We start from the raw sequence: 17,083 nt of genomic DNA, 5'->3' as shown, positions 1-17,083 counted from the left end.
ATACCGCCATTATTTAATAACCATGATTGATTAAAGTACAGGCAACTGCTGGCTCTCTTCTCAGGATTCTCTCCAGTGTGGATTATCTGAGGTGAATGTTGAAACGCAGTACAGCTCCTCCCTACTGCACAACGCATTGCCAGCCTTTTCTCCCACTCCCAACAGGATGTACACAAGGGATAACATGAGCTTATGAAAAACATAATTAACTGGAAAAACGTTGCTGAAAGACAAATTACATGGTACATGGCAAGGTTAAGTATAAATAACTCTAAACTTAGTAAATCTAGGCAGCAGCTTTCTTCATCATGAATGGTGATGAACAAACTATAATAAATATGTTAAAGTCTACATTTTTACAATTTTCTGCCAAAGCTTCATCTTCCGTAGTGAATGTAATGCTCATGACAGATTTTGTATGAGAAATATTGTCATGTGAGCTATACTACATAGAGTGAGGCAGAAAGTTCAGTGCTCAATAGACTAGATGCCTTCAGTATTTCCATATTTACAAGTTCAAACTAGAGCAGAATAACTCCGTTGAACTCATTTTGCCACAAGGGAACAAGAAGTGCTTCCTTGGCTCGTTGTGGAAACAGATTTGAAGTAGAAAACGTGGTGAATTTGTATGTATGTATAGAATAAACATAATACATAATGAGGCGTTTCAAAAATTTTTCCCACACATGAAAATACGATTACCCAACTACATGGTTAGTTTGCAAGCAGGCATAATTAGGCCTTCAACCGCAGAAACTGCAGGTGTCTGTGTGAAGGCCAGTACTTTAATTTGGCCACCATCTTAAAATTTCTCTGCTCCTTCCACCGCTTCTCCCTGAACTCCACAGTTTGAGTTGGTGTTGCTCTGTATGGGGTGCTTTGCCACCTACCTCATCTCTGACTGCAGGCTGTGTTTTTCACACAGTAGGGACAGGTGCTGTGTTAATCTCACCATGCCAATGATCAGGATACCACCTACCAGAGTCAGTGAAGGCCAAAATAAACAGTGGAAGATAACCATTTGGTCATACTTTTTAGTGAGAACCACGTCTTCAGATTGGCTGTCTGGGCTGTAGAAGCACGAAAAGGGGGTCCCATTTTTGTGATCGAAGAATTCCTTTATGTCCCGAGCACTGTTGAGCAAATCATTCCCATCCCGGTGGCACTTGGGTGTGTAAAAGCACTAGGAATATGGAGGAGAGAAAAGGCAAGGACACTGTCACCAACACCAAGCGCCTAACAATTTTAATTCTGAAACTGCTGAAGCTATTAGTTTCAATCTTAAAAGATGATTAAAAAAAAAATAGTACATAGCCTCTAGCAAACGGTTGGCAGGAGGACAGTGAAATGGATGTTCCCAGATGCCGTGCAGAGGATGTGGGAAGGAATTCGTAACATTATATGATACTGCAGGAGACCAACCTCATACTGTGTCGTCTGCCCCCATCTTTTCCTGAACAGTAACCCACCGAATCCATTTGTTCATTCAACAAACAACACCTGTCTATAGGAAAATCTCTTCCTAACGAATAGCACATTGAGACTTTTGCCCTCGGCCCACAGAGAGGGAGTCCCACTTTGGGGTTTGGGTCCTGGGAGGTAGAACCAGTGGAGAAGAAAGAAGCTCTGTCAGCTGATCATTTTTTAAAAAAACTTGAGGTTTATCACCATACCCATTAGGCACTTGTGCTATGCTAAGGGCCTACAAGAATGTTTTGAGACCTTAAAAATTATTGCATCTAAACTAGAAAACAGGAATACTCAGATTGAAATTAGTGCTTGATTAAGGACTCCAAAGAGTTGGCCGGTGCCGCGGCTCACTAGGCTAATCCTTCACCTGCGGCGCTGGCATCCCGGGTTCTAGTCCCCATCGGGGCCCCGGATTCTGTCCCGGTTGCTCCTCTTCCAGGCCAGCTCTCTGCTGTGGCCAGGGAGTGCAGTGGAGGATGGCCCAAGTGCTTGGGCCCTGCACCCGCATGGAAGACCAGGAAGAAACACCTAGCTCCTGGCTTTGGATCAATGCAGTACGCCAGCCGCGGCGGCCATTAGGGGGTGAACCAACGGAAAAGGAAGACCTTTCTCTCTGTCTCTCTCTCTCTCACTGTCCACTCTGCCTGTCAAAAAAAAAAAAAAAGGGACTCCAAAGAGTAACAGGCCAACTAATCTAACACAACTCAACTTACAGTTAGGTGTAAATATAAACTTTAATAAGTCATATAAACCAGTTGTGTAACTTACTAAAATTATAATTTTGAAATTTGGTTAAAGAAAATCTCTTGCTTGATTTAAGGTAGACCAAGTATGTTGTCACATGTTTGACCCAGTGGGTAGTGAGGTCTTGAGAAGGACTGCCCACAATTTCCTCATTGGCTAAAACTGTAAGTTCCAGATGGCAGCTTATGAAATCAGAATAATTCCTCTCCTTTCTATGTGCTCAATTTCTCCTCCAACAATACTTTTATTTATCTTCATTTATACTTTTATTTAGCTTCATTTATCCTCACTTAACCACTGTAAAATTATTCACTAGAAGGAAACAAATTTGCCTGCTAGGATCGGCACTGGGTTCGTCATCCTGCGTGGGGCAGTCTGGCATGGAAGGGTTGCTATACTAAGAGCTCTTTAATTTCATGAACTTGTCATTACCTCGGAATTTATCTGGGCAGCCTCTTCATTGTAATGTAGGAGAGCTTTCTGACCCGAGTGGGTGAGGTTCACAAGCACCTGAAGACAGGGGTACTTGCCCTGACCTCGGCAGTCCGCGCCACAGGTGAAAACACAGTCCAGCCAGTCATCCATGATGTGTGTGTGGATGGTAGTGCAGTTCGACTCTTCTCTCTGAGTGCTTCAATTTAAAAAACAAAAAATTTCTCCACCTACTAGAAATGCAGTTTACGTGTCCACTGTGGCATCCCAGGGCAGCTGTCTATTTCAAGGTAATATAGGATCAAGAGCACAAAATGCTTAGGGAGCATGGAGGTGACAGAGACAGGGCGAACACCAGTACATTACCAAAACTCATCTCAATTCTGCTCCTACTGGTGTATTTCTCACTGTACCAACCCTTATAATGGCTGTCAAACTTCAGAATCACCCAAGGGGCCAGCGCTGTGGTGCAGCGGTTAACGCCCTGGCCTGAAGTGCCGGCAATCCCATATGAATTGGCTACTCCACTTCCAATTCAGCTCTCTGCTGTGGCCTGGGAAAGCAGGCCACCCACGTGGGAAACCAAGAAGCTCCTGGCTCCTGGCTTTGGATCGGCACAGCTCCGGCCGTGGCAGCCAATTGGGGAGTGAACCATCGGATAGAAGACCTCTCTCTCTCTCTCTGCCTCTCTCTGTGTAATTCTGACTTTCAAATAAATAAATAAATCTTTTTAAAAAATCACCCAAATAAATTTGTTAGGATGTGTTAAAATGTGGATTCCAGGGTTTCAATCTGAGAGATCCTAGCACAGGAGGTCTGAGTTAAGATCCAAGAATCTGTTTATTGAATATTATTTAGATGCAGTTATTTGAAGAACCCTAAATACTATAACCACCAAGAGCCATACTCACTTAGAAATCCATGCTTCATCATATCAAAATACACCCACTGGCTTGTCCTGATGAAAATGTGCCTTTGAGAATCTAACTACAGGTCTTTCAGCATAGTCTCCGGAAGTTCTAGCAGCAAGGTGCAGGTCTGTGGGCCCATTCTACTTCTAAGTAGGCAAATGTAAAACAGGAGTGTGTCTCGGAAAACCCGTGGTTTTGCTGTCAGGCTGTGGAGGCCAGGAGCTACAGCCTGCTCGTCTTTATGCTCCTCAAAGTGTTAAGCACAATGTCTCAGATGAGATGCTCTGTAAGACTTGTACTGAATTAAATATTACTTGGAAAAAGTTCCTTGAGAATTCGCACAAGCACTGCATACGCAGGATGTCCTAGATGCGAGAGAGGTGGAAGGCAAAATCCCTCTCACAAACACCTTGTGGTGGTGGTGGTGAGGAGAAAGGACAAATACGTACAAATGTGTAATCAGAGAACAGGGCCAGGATAAAGTAAATGAGGGAGAGGAAATGCTTTGATTGCATGTTGGGACCAGCTTCTTGCTCACCAACACACTTATCTTGGTGGGTCTTTGTGTTAGTTTCCTAGAGCCTTAGAAGTTAGATTACCAAATTCCGCAGGCAAATTGTTTGAAAAGGATTATCCAGCTATGTTCATACTGTATTTTCCTTAATATCTAAAACAATAAATAGATTCATAAATATCTGGAACTAACTTTCTTTGGTAATACACTTTTTTTTTTAAAGATTTACTTATTCATTTGAAAGTTAGAGTTACACAGAATGAGGAGAGGCAGGGCAGGGAAGGGGGGTCTGCCATCCGCTAGTTCACTCCACAGCTGGTCACAATGGCAGGAGCTGCACCAATCCAAACCCAGGAGCCAAGATCTTCTTCTGGGTCTCCCACATAGGTGCAGAGGCCCGAGGAGTTGGGCCATCTTCTACGCTTTCCCAGGCCATAGCAGAGAGCTGGATCAGAAGTGGAGCAGCCGGGACTCTAACTGGCGCCCATATGGGATGCCGGCACTGCAGGTGGCAACTTAACTCACTACACCACAGTGCCAGGCCTGTAATATAACACACTTGAGATGTACCATGACTACAAGGCCTAAGGCATAAAAACCACTGAATGTGGCCTAATAAAAAATACTGGACAACTGAAAATACAAAAATGAAAGATACGGTTCTCTCATAGCACAGGCTTGTTTTTTCACCAAATTAATTTGTATATTTATTTAAACTAGGCATCTTGAAGTAATAATTTAATGTTGCCTGTTTATTTCTTAAAATTAAAGATCTATGTTGTGGGCGTGTGACACAACAGGTTAAGCTGCTCTTGGGTTGCCCACACGCCATATCTGAGTGCTTGGTTGGAGTCCCGGCTCTTCTGCTTTCAATCCTGCTTCCTGCTAACGTACCTGGGAGGCAGCAGATGGTAGCCCACGTAGTTGAGTCCTTGCCACCCATGTGGGAGACCTGGATGGAATTCTAGGCTCCTGGCTCTAGGCTTCTAGGCTCCTGGCCTAGCCCAGCCATGGCTGTTGTGGGCATTTGGAAAGTTGGAAAGTGAATCAGTGAACAGAAGAAGATTCTTTCTCTCTTCTCTCAAATCTTAAAAAAAAAAAAAAACTTAAGCTCCCTAAATCCTCCTGACCAAGTGCCGACCTAAGTAGGATATTAATATTTCTTGAAGATTTTTAGAAAATTACAATATAGTGAAACATTCCGGCCTTTCAGGTGGAACCAAGAATGTATTTAGAGGGGCCACAGCTGTGGCATAGCAGGTGAGGCCACCGCCTGCAGTGCCGGCATCCCATTCAGGTGCCAGTTCAAGTCCTGGCTACTCCACTTCCGATCCAGCTCTCTGCTATGACCTGGGAAAGCAGTAGAAGATGGCCCAACTCCTTGGGCTCCTGTACCTGCATGGGAGACCCGGAAGAAGCTCCTGGCTCCTGGCTCCTGTCTTTGGATTGGTGCAGCTCCAGCTGTTGCAGCCAATTGGGGAGTGAACCAGTGGATGGAAGACCTCTCTCTCTCTCTCCTCTCTCTGTGTAACTCTGACTTTCAAATAAATAAATAAATATTTTTAAAAAGATCTATTTATTTTGAAAGAGTTACAGTGAGAGAGCGAAAAAGAGAGATCTTTCATCCACTGGTTCACCCCCGAGATGGCCACAACAGCTAGGGCCAGGCCAGGTTAAAGCCAGGAGCTTCATCTGGTTCTCCACATGAGTGACAGGAACCAAAACACTTGGGCCATCTTCTGCTGCTTTTCCCAGGCCATTAGCAGAGATGGATCGTTAAGTGGAGCATGTGGGACATGAATCAGCACCCAAATGAGGTGCTAGCCTTACAGGTGGTGCCACAGTACTAGTTCCCAGCTTACTTTGTAAAATGATGCATGTGGGAGATTTTTTAAAAGATTTATTTACTTATTTATTTGAAAGCAGAGTTACAGAGAGAGGAAGAGAGAAAGAGATCTTCCATCCTCTGGTTCACTCCCCCAATGACTGCAACAGCTGGAGTTGGGTCAGGCTCAGTCCAAAGCCAAGAGCCTGAACTCCATCTGGATCTCCCACGTGAGTGGCAAGGGCCCAAGCAGTTGAACCATCTTCTGCTGCTTTCTTAGGTGCATTAGCAGGAAACTGATTGGAAGTGGAGCAGCTGAGACTCAAACCAGCACTCATATGGGATTCCAGTGTTACAGGCAGCAGTCTAACCTGCTGTGCTACAGTGAAGCTCCCTGGGAGAAATTTGGAGGACACCTTGTGCAAGATGGCACAAAAATTGTTACTCATATTTAAAGTCTACTTAGTTTTTCTGGAAATTATTTGGTTAAATCAATTAAGTGAATACCCACATGGGTGCCAGTTTGTGTCCCGGTTGCTTCTCTTCTAATCCAGCTGTCTGCTTATGGCCTGGGAAAGCAGTAGAGGATGGTCCAAGTGTTTAGGCCCCTGCACCTATGTGGGAGACCTGGAAGAAGCTCCTGGTGCCTGGCTTTGGATCAGCACAGCTCCAGCTATTGAGGCCATTTGGGGAGTGAACCAGCAAACCCTCTCTCTCCCTCTCCCTTTCTATAACTCTGCCTCTCAAATAAATAAATAAATCTTTAAAAAAATATTTTTCTTGCACTCACAAAGAGTGCTTTGTTTTTTTCTGGTAAACCAGGAAACCAGCATTTTATACTTTAATTTTTTGTTTGTTTTTTGAAGAGCCAGAGAGAGAGAGAAAGAGCAAGCTTCCATCCTCTGGTTCACTGCCAGATGCCTGAAACCAGGGCTGGGCCTGGCAAATGCTAGGAGCCCAGAGGTCTCCCATGTGTGTGGTAGAGACACAACTACCTGAGCTATCACCTGCCTCCCAGGGTTTCCGTTAGCAGGAAACTGGAATCAGAAGCATGGCTAAGACTTGAACCCAGACACTTAAATATGGGATGCAGGTATCCCAACAGATGTCTTTACTGTGCCAAACATTCACCTGGAAATTGACATTTGAAAGGGTGAGCTTATGAACTATATGAGTATCTAATGTCTGGGTTATCATATGTTGAAATATATGTAGATTATGAGATGTGTGAGGGGTGCAAATACCTTCCATTTTCTTACCACTTCCCTCCACATCCAGCTTTCCCCAGCGCTGAGAGAGTAACAGGTCATTGATTGTTCCCTGTCCTGATCTGCTGTCACAAGAGTTAAGACCAGAGAGGGGCTGGTGCTGTGGTGTAGCAGGTAAAGTGCCAGCATCCCATATGGATACCGGTTCAAGTCCCGGCTGCTCCATTTCTGATCCAGCTCTCTGCTATGGCCTGGGAAAGCAGTGGAGGATGGCCCAAGTCCTTGGGCCCCTGCATCCATGTGGGAGACCCAGAAGAAGCTCCTGGCTCCTGGCTCCTGGCTCCTGGCTTTGGATTGGCGCAGCTCCAGCCCTTGTGGCCATTTGGGGAGTGAACCAGTGGATGGAAGACCTCTCTCTCTTTCTCTGCCTCTCCCCTCTCTGTGTAACTCTGACTTCCAAATAAATAAATAAATAAATCAAAAAAAAAAAAAAAAAAAAAAAGACCAGAGAAACAAAAGCCATCCTCCCCTCCTTTACCTTTTTTTCAAAGAAGATTCACTTGAATGAATTAGAAAGAGGGAGAGAGAGAGAGAGAGAGTGCGCGCTTCCATCTACTGGTTCACCCCCCAGATGGTGGCAATGGCCAGAATCCAGGAGATTGATCTGGGTCTTCCACATGCATGCAGGGGCTCAAGCACTTGGGTCATCTTCCACTACTTCTCCCAGGCCATCATCAGGGAGCTGGATGGGAAGTGGAGCAGCGGGGACTTGAACCGGCACCCATATAGGATGCCAATTTTGCAAGTTGGACTTAACCTGCTGTGCCACACACCAGCCCCCACTCCTTTACCCTTGGGCCTAGGACTGATCTGAATTGGAAACTCTGGATCACATTTCTTACCTAAGCATGAAAGGCTTTAGGATGGTAGTTCCAAGCAAGAAGAACATGAGGACCGAGAAGCCCATCATAGCAAACCCCAGCAACATGGCTCGGTCCTCTCCAGCACTGGACGGCAGCTTCTTGTGCACATCAGGCAGGTCTCCATCATTGTGGTGGACATATGTACTCTTTCCTGAGGCAGAAAAGACTGTCCTGGAGGGAGAGAAGAGGAAGTACTGCAATAAGTTCATTTGTACGCAGGGGAAACATTTACCAACCCATGGAGGGAGAGGGTGAGGGAGAAGAGAGGGGGAAGGAGAGGGGGGAGGGAGAGAGGAGGAGGGGAAGAGGGGGAGGGGGAGAGGAGGAGGGGAAGAGGGGGAGGGGGAGAAAGGGGGATGGGGAGGGGGAGAGAGGGGGAGGGGGAGAGAGGGGGAGGGAGAGACAGGGGGAGGGAGAGAGGGGAGAGAGGGAGAGAGGGGGAGGGGGAGGGAGAGGCTTCTCTGTGCTGAAGGCCATGAACAAGTTCAATGCAACACAATGAGATCCTCCATCAGAGCAGAGTGAAAAGCCCACCCAACCAATGAAAACCACATGTTATCAAATATTTTTATTTATTTATTTTTAAAGAATTATTTATTTATTTATTTGAAAGAGTTACACACAGAGAGAAGGAGAGGCAGAGAGACAGGTCTCCCATCTGGTGGCTCACTCCCCAGTTGACCGCAACAGCCAGAACTGTACAGATCAGAAGCCAGGAGCCAAGAGCTTCCGCTGGGTCTCCCACACAGGTGCAGGGGCCCAAGGACTTGGGCCATCTTCTACTGCTTTCCCAGGCCATAGCAGAGAGCTGGATCGGAAGTTGAGCAGCCAGGACTAGAACTGGTGCCCATATGGGATGCCAGCACTGCAGACTGCAGCTTTACCTGCTACACCACAGCACCGGCATAATCAAATATTTTTAACAATACTGTAACAAACAAGACCAAGGAATGCTGCCAACTGGAGGTCTTCAGAGATCTGTTTAGCCGGTGACTAGAAAAGAATTGCCTAAAAGTAGCTGTCGTTTATTTTGTGTAAACAAGTGTTAGGGACTTGTCTGTTTTAGGGATATTGCACATTCCTTCTGAAAATATTTGTAACAGTCCCCTATAAATTCCAAATGGAAAGAATGATGCAAAAGTTGACATTCAGAATTAACATCATCCTGAAATAATAAGGTTTGGTTCTTTCATTTTCACTCATTGGAAAGGCACCGATCCCACTGGACCCTCTGGCCCATGGCCCAGAGCCCTCAGAATTGGGAAATTTCCACTGCTGTCCTCTCCCTTCACCCTTCTTGTCCTGCTCCCTGTCCACTCGCAGCTGTGTGAGGTCCCTGCATTTCTGCTGTCCCTGTCTCTGCTCTGCCTGAAATCTGTTCCAGCAAAGTTGTGATCAACTCCTTCACAGCAGGGCATGTAGCCAACAGTGCAGTCCAACACGAAGGCCGCACACTGGCAGTTGTGGAAGCATCCTGCCCATGCATGCACTTTGCTGGGCCTTCTTGGTGAGTTTATTAAAATGTGGAATTAGTTGCCAACACTTTACAAACCATGGCATTTCTCATAAAAAAAAAAAAAAACACAGCTGAGTTATGACTTCTGGGGAAAACAAATCACAAGACATCCACGTTCCTGCACATGAATAACTGGCCAAGCAGCAGCCTCCCCGTGAGCAGGGTGTGTGTTCCAGTTTGCGACAGTCTCACCACTGTCTATGGTCCGTGTCACTGAGCTGTTGTTCCCTGCTCAGGATCTATGAGTCCCAGAGGCATTGCTATTTTCAGAGACTTAATGAAATCTGAAACCAAACAAATGCAATTCTAACTCGGGCTCCATCAAGCTGCCAAAACATCAGACGACATTTTGGAGTGTAGCAAAAACACTCTCAAGGGTGTTGCTGGTTGTCTTTCCTACCTTATCCTGGCCTTTGCCCCTTGTTCTCCCTGGCTTCTCTTTCATCAGACTCTGGATTGAGCCGGGGGCATGTCGGGAATCCAGGGCGTCCTAGGAGCCAGCTCTGGGAAGCACTGACCTCAGAAGACAGCGGTCCTGTGTGGTTATTATTTCTTTGGCAGTTAAGGATCTGTTTTGGGAATGTTTAGTCCCCATTGATGTTTTACTCATCCTCTATCATCCCACTGTTAGGGGCCGGCCATGGAAAGAAATTCTAATGATTTTTGAACCAGTGTACTTTATAATTTGTCCATAAATGATAGATCAATTAAGACAGCTTTAGCTCTATAATAAGATTTGAGTGTTTTCTGATGCCCACACCTGCATTTTCCCTTGTGCTGTAAATTGGAATTTAGTTGTGTATTTTAATGTGTCCTAGAGACTGAAAAGATTTATAACGTGATCTCTACGGCATTTCAATACATTCATTTAGTATCCCCTATTATCATGGTATGTTACGTGAAACCAGCATTGTCTGATTCCAATCTAATTTAGAAATAAGACAAATCTGGTAGCATCCTAGATCAGACCTTCTATTTATCATGCATCTGTCCATTTTGTTCCAAGGCTTAGATGAAGAGTTGGCAGCCATATAAAGAAATTATTCTAGGAGGGCATTTGGTGCAGTGGTTAAGAAAACACATGGAATGCCCACATCCCCTGTCAGAATGCCTGTTTTGAGTCTGCTCAAACTTCCAATCCAGCTCCCTGCTAATGGCCTGGGAAAGCAGCGGAGGATGGCCCAAGTGCTTGGGCCACTGCACCCACATGGGAGACCTGGAGGAAGTTCCTGAATCCTGACTTCTGCCTGGTCCAGCCCCAGCTGTAGCAGCCATTTGAAGAGTGAACCAGCAGATAGAAGAGCTCTGTGTGTGTGTGTCTATCTCTCTCTGTGTAACTCTGACTTTCAAATAAATAAATAAATCTTTTTTTCAAAATTCTCTTTCTGTCTCTCCCTCTCTCTCTGTAACTCTGCTTTCAAATAAATAAATTTTAAAAAACCTTTAAAAACAAAAAATTGCTACTAATTTTTAAGGAGTATGTACTGTCATTCAAAAGTCATGAGGCTGGCACTGTGTCATAGTGGGTAAAGCCACTGACTTCAATGCCAGCATCCCATATGTGCACCTGTTGGAGTCCCAGCTGCTCCACTTCCAATCCAGCTCTCTGCTATGGCCTGGGAAAGCAGTAGAAGATGACCCAAGTGCTTGGGTCCTTGCACCCACATGGGAGACCCAGAAGAAGTTCCTGGCTCCTGGCTTCAGGTTGGCCCATTTAGGGTGTACACCAGCAGATGGAAGACCTTTCTCTCTCTCGCTTTCTCTCTTTTTCTCTCTGCCTCTGCCTCTCTGTAACTCTGCCTTTCAAATAAATAAATAAATATTTTTAAAAAAAGTTATAAGACACATGGGGAAATAGGGTCCCTTAATACAAATTATTATACAGTAGAATCAGATCCACATAAAATTCAGATATTTGAACAGAATATAAAATATATACTGCAGTATTTTTAAAGAAATAGGAAAGGACTGAATATATCAGAAATACAAAAAGACTCCAAAATATGACCAAGCTAATATAAAAAAGAATCAAGCAGAATTTTTAGAAATGAAAAATGAAACAGTTGAAAGGAAAACTTAATGGACAGATTTAACATTCCATTAAATATAACTGAAAAGATAATTAGTAAACAAAGAGCTGAGCTCTATCTACAAAGTAGCAACAGTACAATAGACTGGTTTTTAAGTGAAAAGAAAATCCAATGCCAGAACTTGTAAAGGACCCAGTTTGCAGTTTCCAGCTTCCCCAGAGGAAACAATGAAAAGCAACCACACCTGGACAACATCACAGGTGCATTGCAAGCCAAAGACAAGAGAAAAATCTCAACAGCAAGGGAAAGACAGATTAGCCTCAAAGGAATTACAACTAGGCTGAGAGCCCACTTCTCTGTCTGTAATAAGAATGGAAGCCAAAAGGCAGGAACATTGTTGATGCACTGAGAAAGTGACTAACAGAATTCGACACCTAGCAAAGCTTTCTCAAGCTTATGCAGTAAGTGAAGACATTTCAGACATACACAAAACTGAGTTTGCCCTCAACAGCCCCTCCCTAAAGGAAACATTCAAGAATTTAAGCTAATGGGGCTGATGGTGTGGCCCAGCAGGAGTGCCAGTTCAAGTCTTAGCTGTTCCACTTCCAGCCTCCTGCTAATGTGCCTGAGGAAGCAGCAGAGGATGGCCCAAGTGCTTGGGACCCTGCCACCACATGGGAGAATCAGATGGAGTTCCTGGCTCCCTGCTTCGGCCTGGCCCAGCCCTAGCCATTATAGTCATTTGGAGAGTAAACCAGCAGATGGAAGACCTCTCCCTCTAATGTTGCCTTTCAAAGAAATAAATAAATCTTAAAAGAGTCTAAATGGAGTAAATGACCAAGTTAAAGATTGCCAGAATTTCAGAATTGATTTAAGTTTTATATTTACATGTTTACAAAAGGGACATCTAAAATACACAGAAAGTGAAAAGTTAAAAGTCTTCAGGAAAAATGTAAGAAAATCAAGATACTATGAATCTTAAGATTTAAAAGCTTCAGTTCCTGGTTCCTGGGCTTTGAGGTGGTGAACCACCACTTCCCCAGTGGATGAGAAGTCTCTCTCCATGTCTGTTGCTGTCTCTCTGCCTCTCAAACAAAACAAATAAATAAAATTTTTGGAAAAGATTTAAATGTTCCATTAGAAATAAAGAAAGTAATAAGGTTCAATTCACCTGGAAGATGATTTGTTATTAATATTATTTTGTATGTACCTAATAGAATTGCTTCATTGATAGAACTGTAAGAGAAGTAGATAAAATCCACTATCAGATTATAAGGTATTTTTGCATACTACCTGAGTAATTGGTAGCTCAACCAGACAAATTAGTAAGAAAATAGATATGAGCAAAGCATCGGCAAACTTTAGCTCAATGATGGAAAATTGTCCTCTATAAAAAATACATTCTTCTCAAGTATATTTCATTTACAAAACCTCATCCCAAATTTGGCCATAAAGAAAGGCTCACCAGGGGCCAGTTTGGTGGTACAGTCAGTGGGCTAAGCTGCCGTTTGCGACACTGGCATCTCAGACACTAGTTCAGATTCTGGCTGTCCCACTTCTAATACAGCACCCTGAGGCATGGAAAGGTGGTCCAAGTGCCTGGGCCCCTGTTACCCATGTGCAAACCCAGATGGAGTTCATGTTTCTCCTGCTCTCTCTGCTGCTCTGCCTTTCAAATAAATAAATAAATCTTAAAAAAAAAAAAGGGGGGGGAGGGGGTGCTGGCCAGCGCTGTAGCTCACTAGGCTAATCTTCCGCCTGCAGCGCCAGTACTCCAGGTTCTAGTCCCGGTCGGGGCACCGGATTCTGTCCTGCTTGCTGCTCTTCCAGTTCAGCTCTCTGAACTGGGAGGGCAGTGGAGGCTGGCCCAAGTGCTTGGGCCCTGCACCCGCATGGGAGACCAGGAGGAAGCACCTGGCTCCTGGCTTCGGATCAGCGCGGCACGCAGGTCGTAGCGGTCATTTGGGGGGTGAACCAATGGAAGGAAGACCCTTCTCCCTGTCTCTCTCTCTCACTGTCTAACTCTGCCTGTCCAAAAAAAAAAAAAAAAGAAGAAGAAGAAGAAGAAAGAAAGCCTCACCAAATGCAAAAGGATTCATGAAAGTAATAATATATTTTTCATATGTGTACTAGCTGGAACTTGGAAAATAAGGAAAAGTCTATGGAAGAGACCAAAACAAAACCCACAATTCTACCTCTTAGAGGTCATTGGTGTCCACCAGCTGGGTTGTTTCCTGTCTTTGTAAGCTAGTCCCCGCTTTTCCATGGGAACACTTTCCAAGACCTACGATGGAGGCCTGAAACCATAGCTAGTACCAAACCCTATATACACCATATTCATTCTACATCTGCATAGCTATGATACAGTGTGATTTATAAATTAGGCATAGTAAGTGGTTTACTACAATAACAATCAAATAGAATAATTAAAATAATGTACTGTAATAAAAGCTATTTAAAATTTGTAAATTATTTCTGGAATTTTCCATTTAATATTTATGTACTATGGTTGACTGTGGGTAGCTTAAACATTGGAAAGCAAAATGACAGAGAAAGGGGGCTAGTGCATTATAGAATGAGAATCATACTAGTTATAGCTTGGATCCTTTTTGAATCTTGTCTTTTCCATTTAGCATAATAAACACCTTCTCATGTTATCCCAATTTTTCGTGACCCTTCTATTGGCTGCATACTGTTCTGTCAGTTGGATATGTTTTAATTTGATAATCATTTTTACTGTTGAATATTATTAGGTTGCTTCTAGTTCTCTGAGACCATAAATAGTCCTGTAAACAACTTTGTGGTACTTAAAAGCACCTTGCATCCAAGGGTAAGAAGCATTGTTACTCTTTTTACTTGTAACTCAGGTTTTCCTTTGAGATGTTTTTATTCAAATCGAGCAGTATCTGCTGGCTGTTGTTGCCTTCACTACAGATAGGAGGACTGAGTACAACACTGAGCCCCTGCTGGTTTGCCCTAAGGCAAAATTGACTACAAAGAGGTTGAACTCTCATCTGGGTGTGATCCCTATGAAGTCAGCAGCCTCTCGCTTCACTGAATTTGTGCAAGAAGCATTCCTTAGGAAGAAGTATTGGGGCTGGCTGGCATTGTGACGGACCACCTGCAGTGCCGGCATCCCATATGGGCACTGGTTTGAGTTTCTGCTGCTCCACTTCTGATTCAGTCCCTTCCTAATGTTCCTGAGAAAGCAGTGGAAGATGGCCCAAGTGCTTGGGCCCCTGTACCCAGTGGGAGATCCAGAAGGAGCTCCTGGCTCCTGGCCTGGGATTGGTCCAGCCCCAGCTATTACAGCCATTTGGGGAGTGAGCCCACGAATGGAAGACCTCTCTCTCCCTCTTTCTTTCTGTAACTCTGCCTATCAAATAAATAAAATAAATCTAAAAAAAAAAAAAAAGAAAGATGCACCAGAATTCATATAACATTCATCTCATATGTGAATGTAACTTTCAAGCATTAAATTAATATTTCCCTGTAATTTGTTTTCCTTGCAAAGAAGACTTTGATAATTATTTTACCCTTCTTTTTTTAAATTTACAAAATTATTTAACAACTTATTTCGAAACAGCAAGAGTGTCCTCAAAGCAACACAATATCCTATTTTTATTTCTGAAATGCCCTATTGAGTTAGTGCTCTGTCCTGCTGAACTTCATGAACCACGCTGACTTTACTCAATCTCATTTGCTGTTTCCTCTGTAGTCTGTCTGTCCCTTCCTCTCCAAACTCCAACTCCCTCTACACCCCTATATCTCCCGCTCCTCCTGCATTCTCTCCCAAATTCTCATGCATATTATTAAAGGCTGATGGAAGTGCATCCCCCAAGACCATTACGACCTTTCATGTTTCCCCTGCTCAGCTCCCAAGTTCACTTGAGACATGAAAAAATCATCCAAGTTTCCAGACAGTGAGTGAACCTGGCTTTACGCATTCCCTTCCCAAGAATGAGCTGATCAGCTTTTAATACCTCAGTTCTCAAGCACCCTCAGGCATTGCTCTTCCCTGCATTTCAGTGCCTGCTTCCAACTGCCTCACTGCCCCAAGCTGGCCCGCTTCACTAGGCTCTCAGCTGCTCTGCTTTGCATTGCCCTGGGGAGAAAATGGTTGAAAGGTCAAGCTCTCATTTCCCCTTTAAAGGGCAGAGGTGGGAGGTGAATAACAGCAGCTGAAATGTGTTTAGGGTACAATACTGCCGTTCAGGGAGAGTAGAGAGAGGTGGCCCACTGTACCAAGGCAGGCAGGGGGTCGAACTACCTCCAGCTCACACATCCCCCATTCCTTCATTCAGCCAAGCAATAGGTAGTGAGCACCAATTCGGTACTGGGGGGCATATTCTAGTGCTGAGGATCCAGAACCTCCAAGATCTTGGGATCTAGAGGAGGGAGCCACAAGGAGGCAGCCCAGTGAGGTCAGGGCTGCTGGGCAAGCCACCTCGGCACTCTGGGGGGCATGGCAAGTGGGCCTCCTCAAAGGACAAAGACCACACTCCAGCTCCAACCTCCTCGTGGCCCCTCATGGACCCACTTGGGCAGCAGGGTGCCCAGTCTGGGCCCAGAGCATCTGAGAGCGACTTACCTCCCCTGGCGCCGCCGGCTACCCTGGAGTGTGATTTGCACAGGGATGCTGAAGGGCTGCATGAGGGCTGGGGGCTGGGCACAATGGACCCCTTTCACCTGAGTCAGGCCTTGCAGCTCCCAGGACACCCGAAGGGTGAGGCCTCAGCATCAGCGGAAGTGGAGCCCCAGGGGGAGCCCCCAGAGCCCAATGCAGCAACTGCCATCAGCAGCCTGGGCCTGCAGAGCTGTCCGCCTGCCAGTGATTCCTGGGGATGTGGCAGCTCAGGCCAGGCTGGCTCGGCTCTGCTGATTCTTGGCCAGGCAAAGCAGGCGGTCCCAGAGGCCCAAGGAAGGCTTGTGTGGTTCTCTGCAGCCACCTGCGGCCACCTTGTCACCTGTGCTTCCGCTGCAGCAACCCCGTGCATCACCATAGAGACCTCAGGGCTTGTGGAAAGTTCTGAGGCCCAGGGGACCCTATCTAATTGGTGAGGGCCGTGCACAGCTCAAGGTTTATACCAAGAGGAAGTGTTTTACCCGAGCTGCGTTTCCTCTTGAAACAAGTGGTCTGTTAGAGGACAAGTTGAGTTTTTCTGGTTAACTGCATGTTCCCATGAAGAGACTTAAGCTTTTGTATCATATGTCACTTCCCAATTTTTCAAGACTCAAAGAAACATAAGATAATCCATCTTAAAATTATTCCAAAGATTTTCTTACAAAGACAGTATGGAATAACATCTCATTCTTTCTTTGGCCATTTTGGCCATTGGGGCTCTTTGATTTCCCCCAGTTACAACCACGAATTACCACTGTGCAGTACTGAAGTTATTGAGATGTGGATGACAGAATGACAAATAGATCACTTTCACTGTAGGTTTCTTAGTCAACACAATATTATCTTTTTTATTATTATTTGACAGGTAGAATTATAGACAGTGAGA

The 17,083-nt window shown here is 44.8% G+C and overlaps 1 protein-coding gene across 1 annotated transcript; it reads right to left on the bottom strand.

Annotated features, from left to right (window-relative positions):
* Positions 1 to 763: 763 nt before the first annotated feature.
* KCNMB3 (potassium calcium-activated channel subfamily M regulatory beta subunit 3) lies at positions 764 to 16,503 on the bottom strand. Its single transcript, XM_051859163.3, is given in 5 exon segments — positions 764 to 907; positions 910 to 1,183; positions 2,647 to 2,845; positions 8,007 to 8,198; positions 16,165 to 16,503. Coding segments are annotated over 5 exon segments (849 nt in total). The 5' UTR covers positions 16,227 to 16,503; the 3' UTR covers positions 764 to 785.
* Positions 16,504 to 17,083: the final 580 nt, after the last annotated feature.

Source organism: Oryctolagus cuniculus, chromosome 4 (genome assembly GCF_051225735.1).
Source record: "Oryctolagus cuniculus isolate XC-2025 breed Fujian yellow rabbit chromosome 4, ASM5122573v1, whole genome shotgun sequence".
Taxonomy (NCBI): Eukaryota; Metazoa; Chordata; class Mammalia; order Lagomorpha; family Leporidae; genus Oryctolagus; species Oryctolagus cuniculus.
Note: the sequence above shows the minus strand (reverse complement) of the source record. Positions and strands in the feature narration are given on the sequence as shown.